General features: G+C 53.0%; 8 protein-coding genes across 8 annotated transcripts; 2 read left to right on the top strand and 6 right to left on the bottom strand.

Annotated features, from left to right (window-relative positions):
- Nucleotides 1-641: 641 nt before the first annotated feature.
- On the top strand, nt 642-2,425 carry N7459_006018 (uncharacterized protein; the record flags this gene model as incomplete). The annotated part of the gene is given in 3 exon segments (XM_056945202.1): nt 642-647; nt 747-816; nt 831-2,425. 3 exon segments carry the CDS (start codon nt 642-644, stop codon nt 2,423-2,425), a joined length of 1,671 nt encoding a protein of 556 aa, XP_056799537.1.
- A 100-nt stretch (nt 2,426-2,525) lies between these two features.
- On the bottom strand, nt 2,526-7,740 carry N7459_006017 (uncharacterized protein; the record flags this gene model as incomplete). Its single annotated transcript, XM_056945201.1, has 14 exons — nt 2,526-2,745; nt 2,795-3,253; nt 3,307-3,925; nt 3,981-4,045; nt 4,117-4,167; nt 4,223-4,294; nt 4,354-4,477; nt 4,531-4,887; nt 4,943-5,105; nt 5,173-6,260; nt 6,305-6,584; nt 6,656-6,876; nt 6,940-7,471; nt 7,528-7,740. 14 exons carry the CDS (start codon nt 7,738-7,740, stop codon nt 2,526-2,528), a joined length of 4,464 nt encoding a protein of 1,487 aa, XP_056799536.1.
- A 745-nt stretch (nt 7,741-8,485) lies between these two features.
- N7459_006016 (uncharacterized protein) lies at nt 8,486-10,453 on the bottom strand (the record flags this gene model as incomplete). Its single annotated transcript, XM_056945200.1, has 3 exons — nt 8,486-10,075; nt 10,147-10,311; nt 10,367-10,453. The coding sequence occupies 3 exons, from the start codon at nt 10,451-10,453 to the stop codon at nt 8,486-8,488; spliced, it is 1,842 nt and encodes a 613-aa protein (XP_056799535.1).
- Nucleotides 10,454-12,161: 1,708 nt separating this feature from the next.
- N7459_006015 (ankyrin repeat domain-containing protein) lies at nt 12,162-13,217 on the top strand (the record flags this gene model as incomplete). Its single annotated transcript, XM_056945199.1, has 1 exon — nt 12,162-13,217. The coding sequence occupies one exon, from the start codon at nt 12,162-12,164 to the stop codon at nt 13,215-13,217; it is 1,056 nt and encodes a 351-aa protein (XP_056799534.1).
- Nucleotides 13,218-14,023: 806 nt separating this feature from the next.
- N7459_006014 (putative glutamyl-tRNA(Gln) amidotransferase subunit A) lies at nt 14,024-16,010 on the bottom strand (the record flags this gene model as incomplete). The annotated part of the gene is made up of 7 exons (XM_056945198.1): nt 14,024-14,575; nt 14,628-14,751; nt 14,810-15,231; nt 15,290-15,389; nt 15,444-15,517; nt 15,574-15,672; nt 15,732-16,010. 7 exons carry the CDS (start codon nt 16,008-16,010, stop codon nt 14,024-14,026), a joined length of 1,650 nt encoding a protein of 549 aa, XP_056799533.1.
- A 1,202-nt stretch (nt 16,011-17,212) lies between these two features.
- On the bottom strand, nt 17,213-18,816 carry N7459_006013 (putative di-, tri-valent inorganic cation transporter; the record flags this gene model as incomplete). The annotated part of the gene is made up of 9 exons (XM_056945197.1): nt 17,213-17,494; nt 17,549-17,628; nt 17,687-17,984; nt 18,034-18,125; nt 18,175-18,255; nt 18,319-18,466; nt 18,528-18,572; nt 18,635-18,684; nt 18,735-18,816. 9 exons carry the CDS (start codon nt 18,814-18,816, stop codon nt 17,213-17,215), a joined length of 1,158 nt encoding a protein of 385 aa, XP_056799532.1.
- Nucleotides 18,817-19,800: 984 nt separating this feature from the next.
- Nucleotides 19,801-22,105, bottom strand: N7459_006012 (uncharacterized protein; the record flags this gene model as incomplete). The annotated part of the gene is made up of 3 exons (XM_056945196.1): nt 19,801-21,357; nt 21,413-21,838; nt 21,908-22,105. The coding sequence occupies 3 exons, from the start codon at nt 22,103-22,105 to the stop codon at nt 19,801-19,803; spliced, it is 2,181 nt and encodes a 726-aa protein (XP_056799531.1).
- Nucleotides 22,106-23,058: 953 nt separating this feature from the next.
- Nucleotides 23,059-25,078, bottom strand: N7459_006011 (AFG1/ZapE family ATPase; the record flags this gene model as incomplete). Its single annotated transcript, XM_056945195.1, has 5 exons — nt 23,059-23,400; nt 23,469-23,991; nt 24,054-24,510; nt 24,582-24,855; nt 25,019-25,078. The coding sequence occupies 5 exons, from the start codon at nt 25,076-25,078 to the stop codon at nt 23,059-23,061; spliced, it is 1,656 nt and encodes a 551-aa protein (XP_056799530.1).
- Between the last annotated feature and the right edge of the window lie 838 nt (nt 25,079-25,916).

Below are 25,916 nucleotides of genomic sequence, written 5' to 3'. Positions count from 1 at the left end.
AGAAACGCCATCCCCCCAAAAATCAAGTAAAACCAACTCGTTGTTGTTGATCCACTATATCGTATTTACTATGGTGTTTTGGGGTGGCCGGCTCGCTTACCGATTACGTTAGTAACCTATCAAGTCTATCAAGTTCTATCATTTTATATATAAACTATATAGATTTAGAGAGCTTATCCTGTCCATATGTCCCTTTCTCTCGATGCCGCCTGGCCCAAGATGCCTACTATCGTATCTGGGAGATAGCGGCAAAGGCTGCAGTAGGCGCGGCTGGGGCTATTTGGAGTGTAGGTCCGAGGATGGCCTTTTTCCACGTATGTTACTGAGGGTTAGGTAGAAATTGGACTTCATAAGCTCTCTCTTCCCTTGGAGAATCTCTATATGATCTTCCAGGTCGAACTATTTAATAAACCACCGCCTCTCATATCAATGCCAAGGCATCACGTGCGGGGGCGCAGGGATTCCGTTTTCGGCTCAGCTTCAGGCGATCTTGATCGTGCTTTCCCACCACCCTGCTTTCTCGTCAGCTTGCTAACTTCTCAGTGCTTTCTTTGCATCCGCGGCTGGTCGCGCTGGCTTTCCCACTCTACCCTCACATGGCCCCCTTGGCGCTCTGAGTGCGCTTCTGGAATGCTGTCAAGATGCCCGTAAGCCCACCAATCTCCTGGAAGGGCCGCTCATCCGGACCCAGATCCAAATTGGGCTGCAGAACATGCAAGTAGGCAATCATCTTCATTCCACCATAGCGATTTTATGTTAAGCGTGTGCTAGAATTCGAAGAGTCAAATGCGGAGAGGAAAAGCCCAACTGTGTCCGGTGCACCAATACAGGTCGCAAATGCGAGTATGAGGTGACAAAGCCTGGCATGATCGCGGCAGAACCCTGGAACGTGGTCGTCCTTGGCAAGCAGCTTTCGTCGTCGCCAACTACAGTTTGGCGGGAGCGCCGCGCCTTTGCCTACTATTTTGAACGTGCCGCACCGCTTCTGGGCGGCGAACTAGACGTGGATTTCTGGCGCGTCGTCGTGCCGCAGGTTTGCCGCAGTGAGCCTGCCGTGTGGGATGCGATCAACTCCATCAGCGTGTTGTTTGAGAGCCCCGGGCCAGGCGCGGATCCCCAACTACTACGCGATGAGCAATCTGGCCCTCTCAGTCAAAATCATCGAGACGCATTGAGTTGGTACTCACGCTCGGTCTCGGCTGTCCGTCAGCGTATTGAGCGCGGTGGCGTGGACCTCTTTGTCGGACTTGTCAGCTGCGTGCTGTTTATCTGCGTAGAGGCCCTGCAGGGAGGTCTGGAGGAGGCCATACGACTCTATTCCCAAGGTGTCCAGCTCATCGTGGCTCTACGGAGTCAAATCGCCAGTGGGGATATGCTATCAGCCAAATCTTCTCTCTTGGAAGACACGATCGTCCCCATCTTTGTCCGCATGGGAGCACTCGCTCTGAGCATCTCTGGGGTCCCAGTGGTCGCGTTACTACGAGACACTGAACATGCACCGGCCCAAGAATTTGTCTCCCTGAAAGCCGCTAGGGATGCTATTGCTCCCCTCGCCACGGAAATCCAGATCTTCCAGGGGATATGTGAAGAGCATCCATTCCAGTCCCGTGTGTCCGGTGTTCTCCAGCAATTGATGAACCAACAGGGAACTCTTTCAGCTAGGCTGGGCGACTGGCACACTTCGTTTATGAGTACGATGGCACGCCTGTGTACAAAAGGTGCCTTGTCGCCTCAGCAGATCTGCGTCAGTGCTCGTCTCCTGTCTTATTATGAAATGCTCTTCGTCTTGCTAGAGGTTTCCATCTCGCCATTACAGATGATAACAGACAAATACTTCCCCAACTTCCAACGCATAGTGGAACAATCTCGCATCGCTCTCGATATTGCCGAGTCGGATGGCACCCAGGTACCGTTTACATTTGAGCTCAGTATCGGCCTCCCGCTTTGGTTCACGTGTCTCAGGTGCCGCGAGCCAGCCATCCGACGATCGGCTCTAGCTTTGCTACGACGAGGTCCCCGGGTGCAGGGGTTCTATCCAATGACTCCAACCCTAGCCTTGTGCGAAAGGATCATAGCGTTGGAAGAAACATACGGCGTGCCAGTGAACACGGGCCAGGAAATGATGAATTTCCCGTCGCCGGACTCATTGGATGCAACCAACGACTTCAACATTTCAAAGTCGACTGCTTCGGAAATGGGATTTAGAGCACAGACAGCAGCCCAGATCCCCGAAGAGGCGCGTTGTGGCCCAATCGTCATCATTCGATCAAGCGGCCGGATTCCCCTCGGAATGACGGAGAGTCATTTCGCACTGTTGAATCAAGGCGATAAATCGTTTCTGCAATTCGCACGGAACGAGCGTGATCCGACTAGCGGCGCCTGGCAAAGAGTCTACGGATATGTTCCCCTGGACTTTGATATATAACTGATACTGCTTTTCTGTGATCTATATGCAATTTTGAATGAGTAACGCCGTATGATGATCTATAATAGCAAGCGAATCTCCATGTCCATGATTGATTGCATCATCGATTTCCGCCCGAATGGTATAACTTCGAAAGCAGACTTTGCCCAGTGAGCAATTCGCCCGTTTTGCCGAACTCAACCAGAGACCCTTTGTCGAAAACTGCAGTTTGATCATAAGACGCAATATGTTCCAAGCGATGCATAACGGAAACAACAGTGCAACTGGCGAAATCCGAGTCGATGATATCTTGCATAAGCGCCTGTGTCGCGGTATCCACGCTGGACGCATGTTAGCTTTCGTACAGGAGCCCGGAACCGGAGCTCTTACCTGCTCATTGCCTCATCCAGAAGCAGGAGTTTGCAGTCTTTTACCATCGCCCTAGCAAAGCAGAACAGTTGTACCTGACCGGTGGACCAGGCATTGGAATCTACCAGCATGTCCAGTCCGCCCTTAGCAGCAACCAACGGCCAAAGCTGGACTCGCTGAAGGGCACTTGTGATTCTCTCGTCCGACACAACTCCGAAAGGGTCGATATTAAACCGCAGAGTGCCATGCAGGAGGAACGGATCCTGGGGTATCACGTTGATCCGCGAGCGATAATCATCGCAAGTCAGAACAGACACGTCAATATCGTCAACCAGTATCCTACCACCTCGGACATCCATCATCCGCATCAGACTGAGCAGAAATGAGCTCTTTCCGCTCCCAGAGCGCCCGCAGACAGCAACATGCTGTCCAGGCTGAATGGAAAGTGAAATATTCCTGATAGTCGAGTCTGCATTTGGCCTGTACAAAGATGTTAGTATCTGACGCATCGCTTCGACCGAGGCTTGCCTTACCCGTATGAAGCATCCAAATCGACGAGCTCGACCGCCCCAGCCAACGGCCATCCCAGAGGCGGGATCGCTGCCTGCTCAGCCTGGTCTTCGGACTCTGTGTCTTCCGAGTATTGCTTGACCCTGGCCACAGCCCCGATGCTGGACTCGAGTTCCGTCCACGTTTGGATGAGACGCACCAGGGTCTCGCTGAAACTCACCAATGCCACCAGACTGACGCCGACTCCGCCAGCACTAAACTGTTTGGTCAGGGTGACAACCATCGCCACTAGGCCAGTAGCCAGAACAGCAGTGATGACCTCCAATACGAATCCGAGACAGTACTGAATACATGACAACATGTAAAAAGGCTGCTGAGATTTGTCGATGACGGAGTAGCCTTGCTCCTGGTATTGAGATTCCCACCCAAAGGCACGGATAGTCACTGCACCAGCCACTGACTCGGTGAAGTAGCTGTATAGCGGTGCTTTTGCTTCTATGCCAAGCAGCCGAACTTGGCGAGATGTTTGGAGGTAGAAATGCTGCAGGAAGTAGATTAAGATGCCCAGAACTGGTATGGCCAACCCAAGGTACTTGGAGAAGATCGCAATGACGATTATTTTCGAAAAGCACATGAAAACGGCTGCCGTGTTTATTTAGCCACTTTCTTCGCCGAATCTCGAAAGCAGACAACTCACTTGATGAATAGTTAACCATGGTAGTTGGTAACTCCATGTCGATAAGCTCCATGTCCTCGCTGAATCTACGAATAGGAAATGATCAGCTTTGCATGCGTTGCACGAGCATACTCATCACGAGCTATAAAGAGCATACCGGTTCAAAATTTCACCACTATCTGTCTTGGTGAAGAAGTGGAAGGGTGCTCTGGTGTTCTTGTAAGCTTGTCGGAACCAAAGCAGGGTGGATATTCACGACTAACTTGAGAGTTGTCTTGAGCACGTCAGAATGCATCTCAGAAGAGGAGTTCGATATCATAGGGACGATGGCAATCCTGTCGCCCCGTGTTCAGTCCCAACTTCATTCACGATAGAAATAATGTTTCCAGCTTACCAGGCAGCGAGGCAGACCCCGATGGTTCCAACCACGCCCAGCATCGCATACATGCCCACGTAAAGGCCGACGCTCTGATTTGGTCGTTCACTATTAGCTGCTGCCCACCACTTTACCCAGATCGCTAATTTCAACGTCAGTCACTGGTCGTAGTGGTCTTCGCGAGGTTGCACTCACTGGAGAATTCGGTACAGAATACCCAAATCGCAACCGTAGCAACATAAAGTGCGACCAGAAGGTAGCCGGAGCGTGCAAGATAGAATTGATAAACTCGCATGTCTCCCTTTTTGCGCTGCAGATCATCAACAGACTGACCGGCGGGCAGCTCTTCAGCATCTGTTTCTGTGTAGCGGATTGGCTGGTTGGTCTCGTGGGCTTGAGGAATTTCAGGCGTCGGCTCGCCATCATGCAACAGTCGGGATCCGAGATTGGCCAAACCATCACGTTCTTGTGGCAGTCTTGCGGACTCTGATGTCTTGATGATTTCTCCATTTTGCAGTATAACAACACTATCTGCGTGATGCAAGGCTTCTTCTGTTTCGTCTGTCAGCATGGTCACCCAGAAACATCGTGTCGGCTATGCACCAACCGCTATTAGTAGCCAAAACGACGGTCACCTCGTTCTTGCGCAAAAGGCCCTCGTCTCCAAGGAGCTGAATCGCAATTGCTTTCAGCGTATTTGCATCTATCCCGCTGAAGACATCGTCAAGTAAGAGTAACTGCGGCCGGGAGTAGATTGCTCGTGCCAAAGCCTACACCAGAGGGGCACATTAGTATTCCCTTTGTCAAGCAAAATTGCAGGGGTGTCCTCCGACTCACAATCCGTTGCTTCTGGCCACCGCTCAGGCTGAGTCCCTGGCTTCCAATCTTAGTCTTGTCTCCCCTCTTCAGCTGTTTCAAGTCTGCGTCCAATGCGCATGCCGTCTTGACAGTCTCGTACCACTTCCACTCGAACGGGAGACTGCCGACGATGTTCCCACGGACTGTTTTATTCTCCAGCCATGGCTGCTGGCCGCAGTATGCAATCTTTCTGGTGCACAGTTGTCGGTGTAAGTCCTGGCCGGTCCAGCTCGGGATCGGGATTGTTTCGCCAAGGAGACTCATCAGAAAAGCCGATTTGCCGCTGCCAATTGGCCCCATAACTGCCGTTATGGCCTTTTGCTTGATCTCTAGTTTCAACCCCTTCAATACCGGCAGGCTGGTTCTGCCCCAGGCAAAGCTTTGGCCATCAAGGAGGATGCCGTGATTCGACGGTTCCTGGCTCGAATCAGATTGGTTTATCGGCGTTGACGGTCTCAAATCGATCAATGGCCCGTTCAGCGGATCGGCTTTCAGGGTCTGTTCTCCAGTTTCTGTCGTTGGCCTCGATGCCGTGTTGCAATATGTTTGAATGCGATCGAAGCTTCCGATGCATTGGGTGACCTTGGGGAGTGTCTGGATTAAGACCGTCACCGGCGTGGTGAGCAGGGAAATAAGAGCGATAGATGTAAACGCTTGGGCTGTTAGGAGAGTTGCATCTTTCCAGTAAACAGCAATAATCACGTAAATGGCCAATGTAAACGCCGGGGCGAGATTGATCGGGCCCAGAGCTGCGAGTGATGGGATTAGTAAATCAGGAGAACACGACACACATGTCAGCGACTTACAAAGGCACAATGTCGCAACAAGGATCTTCCTGAAGATACTGGACGTCTTGATCTCAGCTTGTCGCAAGTTGCTGATCACAGATGAAACGACGGGGGATATTCCCAGCATCTTCACGGACTTGATTCCCGCTAATGTCGCGGAGGTTACCCGAAGACGCTCTTGGACCCTCTCGATCCACTGACGTTGCGCGGAGCTTGCTGCTGCTGAAATCTTTGATGCGCCCACTGTCAGGACTAATGAGGAAATATCCAAGTCAGCGGCTGTTTCATCCAGTCATAGGGGAAGACGCAATTCTGCGGCATACCAAGCACGAGCGCAATGGGTGCGAGACATGCTAGGGAAAGTTGACGTTCCAGCAACCAACAAGCAATGGCAATGTCAACAGTCGAACCCCAGACTTCGTTGAGCAGCTGCAGACCACTGACGATTCGCTCAACATCGGTGCCCATCAGAGTAACTGCAGTGATATCGCCCCCGTCCGCAGCTCGAATTTGCAACATTCGCTCATAGATGAGGGCATCGAGGCCTCCTCGAAACTTGGTCACAAATCGCAGGTTCTGGTATTTGTAGACCGAGTTCGATACCTTTTTTTAATTATCGTTAGTCCTGTTAGTCTAATGTATTAGCCTTCCAAGGGAAGACGACGTTCACTAACCGCAATGCCCAGATAGCCAAGGGCCCATGCGCCTATCAGGCCCTTGCCGTAATTCTCATTGCGATGCCTACCATCCACGAACTGGAGCGTCGTATTGATAAGAAAGGGCTGCATGAAGGTGAAACCAGTCACGGCGAGCCGAGGGAGAATCGTTGACAAGAACGGGCGGGTGTATGCTCTGAAACAGGCTCGGATGAGACTATGGCGCTCCTGGTGATTTCCTATAATGAAGAAATATGAGTCTTCTATATGGAGTACTGAATGCGATATCAAATCGGACTCACTCGATGTCCCCCATGTTGACAGAAGCTCAAAATGCGAGACACGGCTTTCAAGCTTCCGGTCAAGCATTGGAAGATCGTCCAATACGATCACCTTGCGGTATCCCGTTTGGAAGATATCCAATAGCCAGACAAAAGCGGTCCTGTTCCAAAAGCCACTATATTCCTCTCGGCTCTTGTGATTTGGGGTCGTATTCGACTTTACCCGTTGGCAGGTTGATTCCAGCAGCAGTGCTGTCGTTGTCAGCACAAATAAGCTCGTCATGACCCCTGCGTCCAGGCTATAGGGTGCTTTGAGCCATGCTGTATGTACTCGAGCAATACCAAACAATGAGCATGTTGACAGATATAGACTGAGTAATGTCGAGGGCCGAAGTGCTCGCTGATGGTTGAAGAAAGACAGCGGCACTGCAGCTCCTGTGGCCACGACGCTAAGTGTATCTGTCGCAAGAGATGCACTTGTCGAGAATGCTTCATTTGTGATTCGGAGGATGAGATACGCAAGCTGCGCTACCAGGATTGCCATCCAAACCGTCTATGTCAATTTGTCAGTGCCTAGATTACGTGCATTGTATTGACTCGGCAACCTACCAGCTTCGAGAGCAAAAGGCCGTCAAGCTGACCAGACTGCACGATCTGCTTCCGGGATAGCGATCGAATCTCGGCCAGAGACAGACAGAGAAATAGACCCGCCGGTATGCATGTCAACACGACGTCCTCGAATTGCAGGGTCAAGTCGAACGACCGGCAGTCCGGGTCGACTCGCGGCCCCAAGAGGCGATCACTCCATGGCGAACAAGTCATTGCGTCCAGGAGAGATCACTGTTTCCCAACAGCGCCCATCACTACTGGGGAAGCTAGACATTTTCAATGGGGCCATCGGACCCTGAAGCGCAATTGAGTTGCAGTGCGTATGCCGATGGCTGCCTCCGAGGGCACCGCGCCAGCCAATGATGCGAGCATGATAACCGTGACTGTGGGTCTAAAGCGAGCCTCGCGTTGCTTGTCTTCGCGAAAGACCGATCCCAGTGGAGCTGGATGGATGCAATTATCGCCCTCGATTGGCTGCTGTTGAACCGTGACGCTGTCTATAGGTGGGTTGCCCCCGTTCGCACGAACGCGTCACGACGGACGCCTGGTGGTTCCAGGCAAAAACCGCTGGCGCAATCCGAATTGCAACGCGCCCGATCAATCCAAGTCGTGATGCAACGACAGTGGCAAGGCTAGTGGCACATCCACTTGTTTTTAGAGTGATAGCCCCTGAATTTAGCGTCCGATATTTGTGTCTCCATGCGACAGCCCATACCTTGCCCGATCGAACGCAGATAATAGTATTACCATGCACTTCCATCGACGCAGCTGGCGAAGTCTTGTCTACTCAATCTCCGGCCAGGTGCCATATCAAAACATATAATCCACGATTCTCGGGCGTGAAATACGGCAGCTCGGCCGACGTCAGTCTGCCCGACCACTTGACAACTCCTATCCTCGTTGCCGAAATTGTAGAATGTATATTGGTCCTAATGTAATGTACAGATCGCGGAGCCAGTCAGCGGGTCGTCTTGAGAGGAATATTAGCATCCATCTCCGGGTCCGTCTCCAGGTCCATGGCCGGGTCCATCTCCGGGTCGTCCGATTGAACCTGAGAGTATGTCCATCGCGCATATTGCTTGAAACGCGGATACAACAGCTGAATCAGATAATACCCAGCCAGACTGAACAGGCACCCAGCAAGGAAAGTCACCGCGTATAATACCCTACGCTTAGATTTCGTGGGCTCCACGGTGGAATAGGAGGCGTCCTCCACCACTTCCGTCACGGCCTCTGGATCATCGGGCTCTGGCAATTTCGCATCCTGGGGCCAATACTCGGGCGGTGTGGTGTGCACGACAGGCGATTGGCTCAGAACGACATGATTCTCATCTAATGCCTCGACCGAGACCAGGTCCATGAATCCGCGGGCAATGTACGATGTCTCAAAGCCCGTCTTTGGAACGGTCCCGATCTCCGTGTTGAAGCTCCATCCGTCTGCACGGGCGTAGAACCGCCAGTACTTCACCTCCGTGGCGCCGTTCCAGCTGACGTGGAAGACGGTTGACAGCTCCGAGCCGTTGACCCCGTAGACGCCGTAGCACGATGCCACCAGAGTCGGTGGGTACGACGGACGACTCCACCAAGGGAACTTGTAGGCTCGGTAGGTGCTGTATCGCTCGGACACAAAGGTGGCGTCCATGAGGAGTCTCCCGTCGTGGGCGAACTCGCTCATGTACCCGTTCTTACTCCAGGAGACCAGGACATTCCCGTTGGAGAGGGCCTGCATGCTGCCACGTTTGTCGGTGCTGCCGCCGTCCGGGCGGGAATATCGGTTCAAGACGGTTGCCGTCATGGCGACGGTGTCGAGCTCGATATACAACCCGGCCGAAGTGGGCTTCTCGGGTGCAAAGGGGTCGGCATTGAGATAGTCGTCGGCGCCGTTGTCCAGAACAGACACGACCATCCGTGGTCCGTCCACGGAGACGAACCGGGCATGGTGTTGTCGCGCGAACCCAAAATCCTTGGCGAAGTCGTTCTTCTTGCCTCCTAGTCGCCAGATGATATGGCCATCTTGGCCCGATATCAGGTAGAGGGTGTCGGAATGCCGACACGACATCAGATAGTCGCCATTCTCGTTCTTGTCGATGGAATTAACATGTATATAGTCGACGGTGCCTTCCAGGTCGTCAGGGTTCATCCTGGTAGATTCGTCCAAGGGGATTTGATTCGTTAAGCGCCACTCCCACAAAACCTGACCCGATGTGGGGTCGAAGGCGATGAAACCGCCTGAAAGGACACCCATTGACCGTTCCGGCTGTCCAAAGGCCGATAGGTCCCTCTCCTCGCCAAAGTAGACCATCGCGAGAGCCTCGTGTGGCCCCTTGACATTGATGTCATGTAGATCCAGCCCCATGGCGGGGTCGGGGATGGTATAAGCGGGTTTATATTGGTTGTCGTAGAAGACCGCGGTGACACGGCTCTCGGGGTTGCCCCATTCTGGTTGGAGCATCATAGCAAGATATGGTTTGTCGCCGAGGTTATCGACCATATGGAAATCAAAGACATTGCGATTCTCGAACTCGCAGGATCCTGCCCATACGAGTTCCTTGAGGGTGTCAGCACGGAATTCATCTCCCCATGAATACGTGAGCATCATCAAGGCACGCAGAAACATACCCCATCTTGATCAAAGATATACGGTCCGATCTGACATGGCATCCACCGGTTGGTCTTGGGCTCGACTTCGTTAACAAAGTATGGCGAGACGAACCAGTACCCCGGAGCCACGGCAGACCGATCGTAATAGGAGACATCCCATTTCAGAGCTCGAATTTGGGGAAGCTAGCGATATGTCAGTTTCTCAAGACGTTTTGGATGGCTGCTCGCCGATGCTCACCGTCTTGTAGGTGACCAGATCGTCATCCTGCAATGAATCGAACGCCGACACCCCGCAAAAGAGCAGGAGAAAGCTGAGGATCATCATCTCGTATTCGCGACGCCGACCCTCGCAGTGCGCGGAAGAGAAAAGACACCACAGCAGATCAGGACAGTAGGACAAGAGATGGGCGCAGACCGGGTGGTCGACGCGACATGCCTGGCTTATGAAAAGGGGCGTCTACGCAAGCCTAACGAGGCCAGCAAGAAAAACCGATCGCCCGATGGCCGACCGACCGTGCAAAAATGGCCGGAAGGCTCGGTCCTCTCAGCCCGCAAGCCAAGATGGGGACCATCTCCACTTAGAGAGTCAATGGGCTGCGTAATCTCAGCCCATCCCCGGAAGAAGGCAGCTGGCTCGTGACGTCTGCCGCCCTATCGGTACATGTATCAGCCACCAGGGCTAATTGGGAAGGCGAAACGAGTTGAGTGGCCCGATGAATACGTATGTCCGCCCCGCCGATGGGCTTGGCTGCCCCCGGGTGCGTCGTGGCTGAATTGACCCGCAGTTAGTACGATGCCAAGCATCCCAGCATTGCCGAGTCGAACTGCATAGCTGAACCTTAGATACTTCACTAGACACCTGCCACGTCTGGTGTTCACGCATCTTCATCATGGATATGAATGTTCAATCCGATGCCGGTCTCGTCTGCTCCAGAAGCCCCGGTGAGCCTCACTATTCCGGGTATTGGGCACTCCACGATCTTGGCTGATGCGGTACCAATCCTCAGGAAGTATAAACTTCTTTTTCGTCCCTCTTGGTCGAGTAGATCAGGTATGAATTTGTTCATTGCTTTGCAGCCACACCTGGCGATCCCCTCTAGGGAAGTTAGCAAGTGTCCATTGCAAGAACTCTGCTATAACAAGTTGAATAGCGATTTTCCATGGATCCTGCTCCAGGATTCTCCTGTCAGTGTTGTCTCCAGACTTGAAAGTACGATGCAGTATCCCCAGAGGTGAAAGGGAACGTACTTGCCATCCAGTAATCGACTCAATCCACGATACAGAGGATGATGGGATGAATCGCCCTTCCGATATGCAGAAGCTGCTCAAGAATGACACTCAGTAGTGATTCTCAATCGGTGATCGCTGGAATCAGCCTGTCAAGCGGATCCGTTTTTTTAACTTGACGATGGACATCGTGGAGGTGCTCCATACGGCCCTAGAGGACCTCCTAGCCCTATTTCAAGGCTGTTCTAGGATACCGGGTCGTATATCGGCAAAATAAACACTGTCAGAAAGATGCGCCCCGGGAGAAGAATCGGTCTGATGAATCTGTGCGAGTTGATAAGGTCGAATGTCAAAGTGAAACATGAGATCGATGCTTTCATCCCAAGTTTGCCCATCAGTGTAAATTGACGCTAGCCTTAATAGAGCCAGCAGCATCAGCAAATTAGCGAAGGGCTTTCCTGGAACAGTTGTTCGCGAGCTCATAAATCCGTCAATATCAACATCTCCCCGCAGCCTTCACCACTTGGTATCGAAGGTGAAGAATTGATACACTCGCCAGAGGCTTGTCTCCTTTCTCTCTTCATGCAGATTCGTCCATCGAAGCCCAATCGTCTTTATCGTTCGTTCATCGTCTGTTGCCATCTTCGTCTCTGATACCTTGCTGAGCATTTGCATCCTTTATCTGGGTCAGCACCTGGCTCTTTGTTCCCATCTGGATCTGGATCTGCATCTTTATCTGCAAGATCATAAGCATGTCATCGTCTCAAACAGTTCCATCCATCCCAAGTGCATCCCCATCTCCCAGCATGGCCCCAGTGCCAATCGACACCACTCCCAAGGCATTCATGGAGCTAGGCTTGGCGAGTTTGCCCTTCGACATCATCTTCGAAATCGGTGGCCTAATCGGATCGGCAAAGGATCTCAACTCTCTCGCTCAAGTCTGTCGTGCACTGTATTCCCAGGTCAACGGGCTTTTATATGCCCGTGATGTACGCCATCGCAAGGCGTACTCCTTATCGTGGGGCATCATCCACGGGTACTTCTCAACGGTTCAACACTGCATCGATGCAGGTGCCAACTTGCAGACCATTCGCTTTGCTCCCTACTCCGAATCACCCTTACACCGCGCGGTATCCATGAACGATGCACCCATGGTACAATTCCTCATAGATAACGGCGCTGAAGTCGAGGGGTTTGATGTGATAGGGAACACCACGCTGCACCATGCCGCCTCGAATGGCAATGTCGATATCGCCAGACTGCTCCTCCACTACGGCATCAGCCCTGACGTCTGTTCCCGCAACAGAACCTCTCCACTGTACCTGCAGACCCCCCTCCACCGAGCGGTGAAAATGGGCCGCGAAGGAGTGGTGCGAGTGCTGTGCCGGTCCGGCGCCGACGTCAACCAGCGTAATAAGAGAGGAAAGACGGCGCTTCACCTTGCTCTGCGAGCCCCGGAACTCACTAGGTGGAGCATCCTCCAAGACCTAGAAGATTCCGATGCCTCCTCAGGCACGTCTGCACGGGACAGTCAACAGGAAGAGAGCCGGAAGCGCCAGGAGATCGCGCTCTTCTTGATCCGGGAGGGCGCCCATCTCGACGTCAAAGACAAGAACAGCACAACCCCCGTGCTCCTGGCGGCACGGGGCGGTTATCTGAACGTGCTGAACCTGCTGCTGAGGAGGGGCGCAAGCCCGGAGCCGCTGAAGTCTGCCATGCGCAGGGAGGGCTGGGATCAGCTGGACCACACGCTGAGTATTCTGGGCACGACCCCAGAATGCGAGTGTGCAGAGGGGTCCTGTGATTTTTGTGCCTCGGCGATACTCAACCTGCAATATGTGGGTGAGTATGGCGGGTGGTGAAACGGGGGTGTCGAGGACTTGGGATCGTGGGTGGAGGGGGTTGAGAGGGAGGTGCTTTGTTTGTGGCCCTCGAGGGCTTAGAGCCTGACGACTAATCATGTCGACGACCAAGCGCCAAACGTGCGCAATACAGAAAGTTCACGCCCATCTTTGCTTCTGTGTAACTTGCATGTAGATGTGCTCTCGACTTGAGTTCAATCTCGACTGATGGGACGGATTGCTCTCTAGCGCCGCTTCCCTGGAACTATAGGTAAGCACTATAAGCACTTCAGGGCTATAAACCATTTGGAAACGACTCGGATTGTTTCAATGGCCTCGAGGACACTGCAGAAGTTCCCGAGTCAACCGTGTAGTTACAAGTGGTTCTGTCATAACACAACCTATTAAACAGCCCTCAGTCCAGTCTGTCTTAGCTGTCAGTCAGTGCACACCTAATGCATGATTGTTATGTCCACGCCGGACAATATCAGGGACAAGGTGACTCGAGAGTGCACCCTGCACTTACTGCCCCAATCAGTTAATTGATCAACATCCTGAAGCTTATGCAACTTAACTATATCCCTCACTCTCCATGATTGATGTTGATGTCTTTTTCTAGCCGCATCTACTACCCAAGCCCAGTTCACATGATCTTGCGTCTTGCCAGATCACTGCCAGGTGGAGATAGTTCAAGGTGCCAATCTAGTATTTGAGTGACTCACATTTGCAATAATTGCATTGCAGAAACCATTAACAAACGTTTAGATGAGCTATCACATCGCTGTCATCCATCTTCATATCATGAGTCATGAATGCAATGCATAGAATCAGAGTTTCACATTCCTCCTTCCATCTTTGATGAGTTCCTCAACAAGCTTGGCAGCAGCCAGCGTCTCTTCATCCTTAAAATGCCGACCCGCAATCTGGAGAGCGACGGGCGCACCTTCGTACCGCTCAGGACCTGGATATTTCAGCCACTCGCGCTCGTCCACTTCACTCCGGGGTTTGTAGCTCTTATCCTGCTCTGCCAGAGCATCCAGCGTCGGGTCGACAGTTAGACCCGTCGGGAATACGGCGGAAGGCAAGTCCAGGACGTTCCAGATGGCCGTGTAGTTCCAGTAGTGCGATTCACCCATAACGGCAGCCGCAGCAGGGTAGGTCGGTGAGATGATAAAGTCGACTCCGCGGCTCTTGAGAAGCGCATGATACTCGTCGCGGTAGCTGTCGCGCTGACATTGCAACTCCCAGGCTTCGGGGTGGGTTAGTGGTGTTGCGCGGCTGTATGAGAAGGCCCAGTCACTGAGGGGACGGGCGGGTTCGCCGGACTCGCGCAACATTTGGCGTTGCAGACTGGCCGCGTCAGGGTAATATAGAGAAGACTGATGTGACACGTCAGTGGTGGATTGGACGGATGCAAGAGTCGAGGCCTACAATGATATGCCATCCGTGATCATGCTTGTACGGTTCCCAGTCGACGACCTTGATGCCTGCTGCGAACAAACTTTCTTTCGCAAGACGCAAAGCGCGAGTAATTGGTGGATGTGGCCGAACACAGCTACATGATATAGTTAGTCTGTCTTCGGAGACATCTATCGGGAAGGGGACCCGCTTACCCATCATCCCACATAATGGCCACAGTCATATCTCTCGTCGGAGCCACGGACTTCCAGGGTACAGGCACCAAGGAGGTCTCGGTATCCCAGGGCTCCTGCTCAAGCATCGCCTTTTGGAAAAGCTCGAGATCTTCAAGTGAACTGCTAGCCATCGGTCCAACTACACCGTGAATGGTCTCCTGTCCAATGCAGGCAACCTGAATGCCTAGCATCGGGTTACGCATCGCAGTGGGCCGGAATCCATATACGCCGCAAAAAGCCGCGGGGCAGCGAATAGATCCCCCAATGTCGGTGCCAATACCAAGTGGAGAGCATCGGAAGCCCATGGACGCCCCTTCGCCGCCGGATGAACCACCCGGAGTCAACGTCCGGTTGTGGGGGTTGAGGGTGGTGCCGGTGATGTTGTTGCTACAGCAGAGGTGCTATGCGGTGTTAGTGGGAGACATGTCACAACGGCTCGGCTCTATAGGATATGCGTACCATGAGTGTTTGGGGCTGGTTGGTGCGCACATGGAATACAGCACCCGCATTGGCGAGTAGCTGCACCAAGTATGCGTCCTCGGTAGCGACCTTGTCGACCCTACAGCGCAAGCATCAGCCGTAGTCCCGGTTCTGATTTGGATTTTCGACCGACCAAGCCACGAATCCCGTATTGCATGTCCTATTCTTGAATCCAATGTGCTCCTTCACGCTGATAGGCACCCCGTGCTGTAGGCGGTCGTCAGTACCGAATTGGCGAGTATCTCTCGAGAAACATGACGCACCAATGGCCCAACCAGCTTTCCGGTTTGTTGGTAGTATGTATCCAACTCTTTGGCCCGAGCAATCGCTTCCTCGGCCATGAATTCGGTTGCGAAATTCAGCTACATCTCGCTGATGAGTACTCGGCAGTTCGAGAAGACACAAGATAAGCGATGCTCACCAGCTGGTGTCCCAGGACAGCCCTCTTCAGAAATGCAACAACCACCTCTTCAGCACTCAGCTTCCCTGTCCCCATTTCCGAAACTAGCTGCGTTGCGGACATATCCGTGATGGTCAGCTCGCGCTCGCTCAAAAGCCCGCTCTGTCTCGGGAAATCGAGCACATTCTTCTGCGCGGCGGGGGGCAGTTGGTCGGCGGGCAGAAGCCATTGCTTCGGTACCGAGTTGTGCAGGATATCTCTGCCTTTCTGAGCTTGGTGCTGCCAGCGGTCGAGGGACATGTTAACGGCGAAGACACGGCGATCGTATATTGAGCGCGAGTTCCCGGCGGGGGGGGGGGGGGGGGTGAGATAAAGAAGAAGGGTGGGACGAGGCTCGCTCCCCCTCCTCGCTGCGGGTCCCGCATACAGGCGCGTGGTGCTCTAACTATCGGAATGGGAAGGACGATCGTGAACTGTTGATAGGCAATGATATGCGCGGGGAGAGGGCATCCCCGCGCCAGCAAGTGGAGCTGGTTGGTGGCGTCTCTTATCAGTCGAGAGCGACATGAGGGGAGTCGGAGGAATTCCGCATCGGCAGAGCAACTCATTACTGGGTGCCGATAAGCCATTTCCAGGTGTGTGGTAAGAGATACTCGAGAATCCAGGTTGGGCTTCACTCCTGTCTTTCTAGTCAAGAGGCCACAGCCCACGGCAGTATCGGGCAACCTTGGAACTCCTTAAGAATTACATGCAATAATATTGAGGGATCAAATCAGGGAGCAGGCTGTGGCTTAGTCCGATGGACGACCCGTTTCTTGATATCATCCATGAGATCGAGGGCCCCGAGAGAGGAAGTCCAAGTCAGGCAGTAGCTTCGTGAATATAGGTCAATCGTCTTAGAGCTAGTTTTCGTCTAGTCGAGTCCGCTATGTTCCTAGATTTTTCCGGAATCTAGAAATATACCCAACAACTCTAGTATAGACCGCCTGAGATGATTCTGTTGGTGAAAGGTTCTCTGAATGGGGTGTGCTAAGCGCGCCACCCGGCGGCATAACGCATGATTCTTCTGAATTGCCTTTCTCTGGGATAGGAAATATTGCGAAAGCGTAGTGATGGTTTGGTAGAAGCCCGAATGCGACGCAGTGAATGTTCCCCAGCTATTTTGCCCGATCTTGTCGCCCATTAGGGCACGCCGAGAGGGTTGTTCCTCCATTAGCGGCTGTGCCCAGCCTGTAACTTCAATAGTTCCTGGATATATTTTTGGCCTGTTTCTAGATATCTCGTCACTCAGATATAGGTACTTCTCACGAGGAGTAGTGGTATTATCAACGCCCTCGTCTCTTCCTCCTATGAAATATGGACCTTTTGGAACCGAAAAGATGGACACGCCTCGACAGAAACAAGGTATTTACTGCCAGATGACACAAGAAAACAACAGAGGAAACGGTTCCTCTCCTAACAATATCTTCTCACGTCCCAGGAAGGTTGGCCCCTGTGCCCCTTCACCCACAGCAGGTCAGTGCCTCGCACAGCGTGCCACACACCACTTGACATCGTGGTCCCTTCTCCCCGTCGACATACACGGTACTCCCCTCCACCATCACCTCGGGCTGCAGGGTGGCCGAATGGATTCCATACGCGTGGAAACACTCGTTGATCGTCTTCGCCGTCTTGATGAAGCTCGCGACCGACGGGTCGGCGACCACAACGTGCACGGATGCAAGGGTCTTCTGCTGGTTGAGACGCCAGACATGCAGCTCGTGGATGGCGTGGACACCGGGGACCTGGGCGATGGATTAGCCAGATCACATACCTGCAACAGAAGCAGGGGTCATTACCTTCTCCAGGTCATGTTGCACGTCGCCGAGGTCGACGCCCGTGGGAACACTTTCCAGCAGGATGTGTCCGGATCTCCGTACTACCAAGGTGTGAGCTTCGATCCTTGCTCCGTCAATGATGTGGAAAGTGGTACTCACTGAGTGGAATGGACGAGAGAATGATCATCAGCGCTATCCCCATGCTCACCCCGGGATCGGCGTAGTACCGGCCATCATATTTCGCCAGCCAGATTACCAGGGCGGCGGCAATGACACCAAGATTGTTTGCTGCGTCACACACAACATGCAGAAGAACCCCCATCATCCCCAAGTCACCATGATCGTGGCTGTGAGCATGACCGTGATCATGACTATGGCTGTGGCTGCCGTCGTCGTGGCAATGGCCAGAGGCAGGCGCATTGAATTTCTCGAAATGCAGATGTTTGTGATTCTCGTGCTAGATGCCGTCAGTGTGTCGACCACACTCATACAGAGCTCTAACATACCTTGGGAATGGTGTCCTCATCGTCCTCGCTCACTGGTGACACTCCATCCTCAATCGTGGGAGGTGGAGCATGGCTGTGACCATGTCCGTGTTCTGGACGGCGTCAGATTAACTTGCAACCACCAGATCGAAGAGCATCTACCGTGGAGAAACAGCACGCTGATGATGTTCAATCCTAGGCCAATACACCCCACAATGAGCATCATCATGGGGCTCTCAACGCCTGCATTCAATGCGTCATCAGTCACCCAAGAAATACCAATCCAAGACACAGGGCCATACGCACGTTGCAAGGCAATGAACCGCTCAATTGACTGTAAGAAGATGCTAATGCCGAGTGCAAATAGCAAGACGCCATTGAAGAATGCGCCGAGTAGCTGTGCCCGCTGCCAGCCAAAGGACAAATCCTTGGGCGAATCGCCATTTTCCGACACCTGGTTCCGCGACATCAGCATTGCCATCTCTAGCGCAAAGCCAAAGCGATGTGTGACCTACCTTCAAGGCCACAAGGGCAATCACAAAACCGACAAGGTCATTCAACTAGCAGGAGTCAGCCACTGCGAGAGTCTTCACTCAGGGTGACATCGCCTATGGCATCATACATAGTGGAACGCATCAGCTATCAGCGCAAGCGAATGAGTATAGAATCCCACTAACATCCAGTCAGCATCATTTCCATGAAAAGGACAAGCGGTCACGAACAAGAGATCTCTCCCAGGAAAAAGCAGGTCGATATGCCAATGACCACGGTCAGTCGCGTCGAGCGCGATAGCCGGAATGGCATGGCTTATTCCCGTTTGAAGCCCAAAGCCAAACAAAAGCAAGCCCGGTCGCATCAATTGGTCGACACGACACCTTGCAATGGCCAAGAGTGAGAGCCAGGAGATAAGTTGCAAAGGGCAATAGAGTCGCCAATCCTGTAAGGGTCGCAAAGTACTACTGATTTGACAGGTAAATTCCCGGTGGCGATGCAAGAGGGCAACCACGGCTAAAGGCAAAGGTTCTGTAAGGAAGAAAAGTCCCAGCAGCCACCGATGAAGGACTTTTTGTTCCCGGTGCTGAATTCTTCTGCCTCGGCTTGTCAGGAAATCAATGGCTGGGGCACGCGTAGTGGTCGTGTAACTGTGGTGCAGATGGCAGGGAAGTATGTATGTCCTCAGTCGCGGTATGCGGGAGGCCATGGTCAGTTTTCCACGTATTTAGCGCCCTTGATATTCCCCTGGGCTTTCCTGGGCTTTCTTGACTAAAACTGTCACAGATACTTCGTATTGGTCAGTCAATCTTGTCTTGAATTAGCAATAGTCACCACCACCTAGTTCATAGTGTCAACGCACAGGAAGGATACAGCTGGTAGCTTCATCCTCACAAACCAGGAGCTTGGCTGTGAGATCCCGATCTAGTGGATTCCAGAGACCAATAGGCATACGTGACGGAGAATTTCAAATGCATCCCAGCCTTATACAAACGTGTGGGACCACAATTAGGTTTGGCATTCTACAGATCGACCCGTGAGGAATGCACACCTGCTATGCGACCTTCATCTACAGCTACAAGGATACCAAGGTCCCCAACAGCATGAATGCAAGATTCCGCTCCTGTCTACCATTCACAAGCAGTGTCGTCTACAAGAAAATGCTTTATGGTTATTTTGCCAGTGGGAGTAACAACCCAGTTGTAAGGTGAATTCACGTCATAATCATCATTTAAGCATGACAGGATAGAAGCTCAAGAAACCATCGAAATTATACACATCGTCTCACATTTTCATTTAGGCCGCAATCTGATCCGACAGCCCATCAAGCTCGCGCTGCCAGTTCCGGTGTCGCGAGACATGCCAAATAAACTGCTCAGCCAGACCCTTCGAATCAGGACCAACCTTGGCCACCTTGAGGGTTGCCGCAGCATCACCATGGCCCGTCACAACGCCATAAGACTCTGCCAGTGCAGCACCATTGGCGGCAACCTGGACGTCCTCGAGCCCAATCTGCTTCGCGATGAACGGCACCGCCTCGTTGACACCAGCGATAGCCTTGAGATGCGCAAAGGACTCGGTGATCCAGAACTTGGCCACGCCGTTCTTCGCTAGCACAGTGCTGATGTGCTTTCCACCCGGCACGAATACCGCGTCAAACAGCGTGGAGCGCATGCCCGAGAAGAAGTTGTCGGGCACGACCTTCTGGCCCGTCTGGGCGGTGACGCCCTGTCGCTGGGTGCCAATCGTGAAGACAAAGGCCCCGCGAGCCTCGAGCACCTCCTTCATGGTGATGTAGGAGGAATAGTCGAACCCGTCACCAATGAGAATGGAGATGCGGCGGGTGTCGATCGTCGGGGTCTCGGGCTGGTACTCCAGCTGGCTGAGGCCCTTGGCTGTCTGGCCCTTGTTCTCCTTCAAGGCCTTGGCTGGCGGGTCGCCGCCCACGTTTTTCGCGACGGTCTTCGCGAGGTCCAGGCTGACTGCGGCCACGCGCTCGGACATGCGCTTGTAGACGACGGGGTCGTCGCAGTGGTCCAGTTCGAAAGAGAAGGCCTTGGCCAGGTGCATCTTCTCGATCTCCGAGAGCGAGTTGTAGAAGACCTGGGCCTGGTTGTAGTGCTCCTTGAACTTGTCGGACAAGGCTCGGGTCTTGATACCTTGCTGCTTCGATGGATACGTGGTGAATCCGCCCTGGGAGGGCGCCGCGGGAGGATTTGCTTCAAAGCGGTTGGGCCAGTAGTTGACGGTGCCTTTCGTGACGCGGTGACGCATCGCGCCGTCGCGATTGACCAGATTCATGTAAGGACACACAGGGCGGTTCACAGGCAGCTCCTCCCAGTTCGGGCCCAGACGCGAGATCTGGGTGTCAAAGTATGAGAAGTTGCGGCCCTGGAGCAGGGGATCGTCCGAGAAGTCAATGCCGGGCACGATATGACTGGTGCAAAAGGCAGCCTGCTCGGTCTGCGGGAAGAACTCGTCGACGTTCCGGTTGAGCTCCATTTCGCCAATGTACCGGATGGGCACGAGTTCCTCGGGCCAGACCTTGGTGGCATCCAGGATATCAAATTCGAAGTCATCCTGTTTCTCTTCTGGGATCAACTGCATGCCAAACTTCCAGCGGGGGAAGTGACCGGCATCGATGGCGGAGATGAGATCCTTGCGGTGGAAATCCGGGTCTTGGCCACAGATCTTCAAGGCTTCATCCCACACGAGGGAGTGCACACCCAGCTCCGGGGTGAAATGGAACTTGACAAAGTGGCGCTTGCCCTCCTTATTGACAAGAGAATAGGTGTTCACGCCGAATCCTTGCATCATTCGGTAAGAACGCGGGATGGCTCGATCAGACATTTGCTATACCATCGTTAATAGCCTGGATCGAAACACGCAGCAGACGAGATGGGCTTACCCAATAGTTCATGTGCGTCGTCTCAGAGTGCATATATATAAAGTCCCAGAAGTTATTATGGGCGCTCTGGCCCTGCGGCACCTCGTTATGCGGCTCGGGCTTCACCGAGTGGATGACATCGGGAAATTTGATCGCATCCTGAATAAAGAACACGGGGATATTGTTCCCGACAATATCCCAGTTGCCCTCGGAAGTATACATCTTGATGGCGAACCCGCGCACATCACGGACGGTGTCGGCACTGCCCTTGCTTCCCTGGACGGTCGAGAAACGCAGGAACAGCGGCGTGGTGCGGCTGGTGTCGGTCAAGACGCCAGCGGTGGTGACGTCCTCGGCGCTCTCGAAGAGCTTGAATGTGCCGAATGCACCCGTCCCGCGGGCATGCACGACTCGTTCGGGGATGCGCTCATGGTCGAAGCGCATAATCTAGGCATGGAACGCGTGGTTAGTCAAATGCCGGGCTCTGCACGGTGCGAGTTGGAGAAAGAGACCAACCTTCTCCCGCGCAATTTGATCCTCTAGTAGCATTGGACCGGTGCTGGAGTCATTGGCAACTCGCAGCCAGTGATCCGGGTCGGAGATTTTGATGCCATAGTCGGTGGTCATATGCTGCTTGCCGTTGACCTCGATAGTGTCCTTCTGCATGTCGACGAACTTGCCGTCTGCATTTTTGACATTAGTAGTCGCTGCCATATTGATTTGTCGCTCGCCAATCTTTTGAGAGCCGAAGGTGTGGGAAGTCAGCTAGATGGGTATAGAAGATAGCAACGCAAGATCAAAAAGACCCAGTCTTGGGGGGCGATAGCTGTATATATGGAGAGCAGTCCTGTTCTCTCATACGGATTCGTCAAGGACACGCGCTACGTCAATGATGTAATTCAACCCCAGTCGAAACATACCAATCAGCAGGCTCCAAAATGAAATCCAATGCCGAATCCGATTATTCAGGTCGACTCTTCTCGATCGAGAACCACCTTGAAGGTGTCATAGCCGACAGTGGGGAAGTCGTAGCTATGAGGGCGAGCTATAGGAAAGGTTGACTGGATGAGCAGTCCATGGGTCGAGAACTGACCCGGTTTTCTGGTCATCGTGGCCAACTATTAGCCTTAGCTAGGACACGAAACCTGTCATGCAGCCAGCATCAGAGCAAGAAATATTGCGAATCTGCCGAAGCTGATTCGCGGGTTCTACCTGGGGCCTGGTTCTTCGTCGATCTGAAGCTGTGGGTGGCTGACCTTCCTATGTGACTGCAGTCTCAGCTTCCTGTTGGGCAATCGTTGCCCTGCTCACCTTCCTCAGTGGAGCTTCCGATTACAAAATGGATGACGTGCAAGGCTGCTTTCTGGATCTCTGGAATCGTAGGAGTAGCAGCTTGCTTGATGTGGCATCATGAGAACTTGAATCCGGTGAACAACGGATGACGTCACCGCATACTGAAATCGAATGTGCAACTATGACTAGTCAGCCAATTCATCAATTCATATCGGCGAGAAATCTCGACGCTGGTCGGCTGTCTAATTTATGTACTATCTAAAGCTGCCATGAGTAAAACAGTGTAGCTGTACCGGCATCTATGTATGTCACAGCAGGTTGGGCCTGCGATCGGCCAACAAGGGCGGAACGGAATTCACATCTAGGACAACGATCTACATGTTATCCTCGCTCCAGTGACTGCGAGTCTTCAACCAAGCGTCCCGCTCTTCTTTGCTCTCCTGAGTTGTCTTTCCGACTCCGAGGCCGCGCTCGACCCATTCTCGACTACCCATTTCGGAAAGGCGAGAAAGTGCACGGGCAAAGGCGAATCGCTCCTCGTCGCCGCTGAAGATGGAGGTGTTCTTGAGCGCTTGCACGGACATACCTAGATCATCCATAAGGTTGCGCATCGCATCGGAGAGATCGGAGTGGTCATCGCCGCCTTTCAGCGAATCCTGAACGTCCGAGTCGGAAAGGAAAAGATGTGAAAGAGGGACTTCGGTCGTGAGGACTAACTTGGCCTTTGAAACAAGAGTCAGCTGGATTCACCTAACAAGAGGCACTGCGTTACAACAGAACATACTCTGCTCTCATATACCGCATCGATAAAGGTGATGAAACGCCGAGCCAGATCACGTTGGTTGAGGTCCATGCCCGGAACATCTGTCACGATGAATGCGTCGTAATGTCGCACCAGTTCCAGATAATCGGCAGCACCGGTCGCAGTACCAATCAGTTGATTGAAGGTAAACTGCGCGGCCTTGCCACTGGCTTGCGGCACCTTAATCTGACGGCCCCAGACAACCTGGGTGGCCGGGTGAGGAGGGTCATTGATTGGGTCGCCCAGGAAGTCGAACCATTTCCGTGCATGTTGCTCTGCGTCTGCGCCGAGGGGATGGTGGTAGACTGCGGCCGGAGGGCGGGGGATTTTGCGGTAGTCCGTCGGCGAGTTCAAGTTGATGACATTCAGATCGGTTTTGAGGAGATTGATGCAAGGGATAAAGGATTCGCGCTGAATGCCATTTTTGTACAGATCGTCGGGGTGGCGGTTGGAGGTGGTTACGAGAACGACACCGTGGGACATGAGAAACTCCAGCAGTCTACAACTATCAGCAAACAGAAAAAAAGCCATGCCAACGCGCAACAGGCGCAATCTATGAGCACTTACCTCCGCAGGATCATTGCATCAGCAACATCCGTGCATTGAAACTCATCAAAACAGAGCACGCTTGCCGTCTCTGCAATGTCAGCGGCAACCATTGGCAACGCATCGAAGTCATTGCCATGCTTCATCTTGACGACATGCACGCGCTTATGTACATCCTGCATGAAGTTATGGAAATGAATGCGCGTCTTGTGCTGGATATTGGACGGCAGCGTATCGAAGAACAGATCCATGAGCATGGTTTTTCCGCAGCCCACATCGCCATACATGTACAATCCCTTTGGCAGATTGTCTGGGATGTTCGATTTCACATCGCGACCCGCGCCTCCGCGTCCAAACAGCGACCCGAAGAACGACTGCTTGGGTCGAGGGTCCAAGGACTCGATCGTTGGGTGGACAACCTTGGGCGGGTGGTAGCATTTGAGGGCCTGGAACAGATCTTGGAGGCCTTGGATAATACCTGTCCGCCGCCATCTCCAGTCAGCCGTCCGTTCTCGCTTATGTGTTCAAGTCAAGATGATGTCTGCGCACCTCTTTGGTATGGGTCATCCCGTAGCCGGCCCTCCTCCACTCTGGTATCGTACTCCTTCAACGGTCCATCTTGCGGTTGACTTGATGCCGTCTCGGTCTCCGTATCCTTGAGTGTCGCCCCGTCGCTCACAGTCGCCAATCCCCGGCCCCTCTCCGGAGATCGCAACGGCAGCTGAGCACGGCCTATGCGTCCAGCGCGAATATCTCTGCGCGAGGATTGACACTGGTGAGCACCAACCCCCGAAAGCTCGCTCCGTTGAGTGGCATAGGATCGCTCGCGAGCAACGCCCCGCAACGCTCCGGCATGGCGTATCCTCCGCGACGGCCGCAGGGCGCCCAGGAAGCAGTCAGCGCAAACCCTTGCGCACGGCCGACTCATTTGCGATAGTGATGCGTATGTACAGGAGAAGACAAAGAGCGCTGGACCGCCGTCGTACCTCGCGAATGGCGACTGGAACAAAGGCGTAGCCGAGGTAGTCTCGCCGCAGGAATTGCATTCTTCCGGGGAAGCGGCGAGGTACAGGCAACTCCTGGGCGGTGAGTGGCGGAGAGTGATCGGGCTCCACTCCTAACTGAACTATGTAGTTAGAACCACTGAGAACTATATGCCCTCTCTAGGATTTTATGATCCGCGTTTTTGGCTTGTTTATCCCATATTTTTGTGTCAATTTCTGGCTCTCTTTTTGGCTGTTCGCGTGTGCAGGACTGGTTGGAGATGGCGTAGAGTCGGTGATTCAAGCGGGCCAAGGGATGCAGGGTATGGGGAGGTATCATGAGTTCCAGGAACTAAGTAATTCCATTCAAAGAGAAGGAGTCAGCGCTCATACGATGTAACCCCTGGGAAAGACTAATACAGAGGTTGAAATGGAAATGAAGGCGTAGGGCTTGTTGTGACGTTTTCTTGTATGTCCCTGAGATCACTGGTTGGATAACACTGTGGAACTCAGGATTCAATGTCAATTACGCTAGATCTAAATTCAGTCTTAGTTCATATCGTTGCTGGATGCGTGTAAAGGAAACGGCAATTTAAATCAATGTGGGAGTCACTGACAGAACTAACCTTGGAAGCCAGTGCAACGGGGCTTGAAATCCCGGACAGATCCCACCGAACAAAGCTAGGAGATAAAGTACGAGTTTGTGACCAGATAGCCATGCTTACACTAGTCTTGTGGGTTGGTGATACGGTACACTCGTATACAATCACCGCCTAGCGCAAGACAAGACTGTGTGGCATTGAAGCCGCTGGTTAAGAAGTGGTTGAAGCCCGATGGGTCGGAATTGTCCTCCCTCCAAAGACTGTGGAACAAGGCCCGGGTTTGCAGATACATGAGAAGG

The sequence above is a fragment of the Penicillium hispanicum genome, assembly GCF_028827665.1.
Source record: "Penicillium hispanicum strain IBT 35686 chromosome Unknown utg000005l_segment0_segment0, whole genome shotgun sequence".
Taxonomy (NCBI): Eukaryota; Fungi; Ascomycota; class Eurotiomycetes; order Eurotiales; family Aspergillaceae; genus Penicillium; species Penicillium hispanicum.
This window is presented reverse-complemented; position numbering and strand designations above follow the sequence as displayed.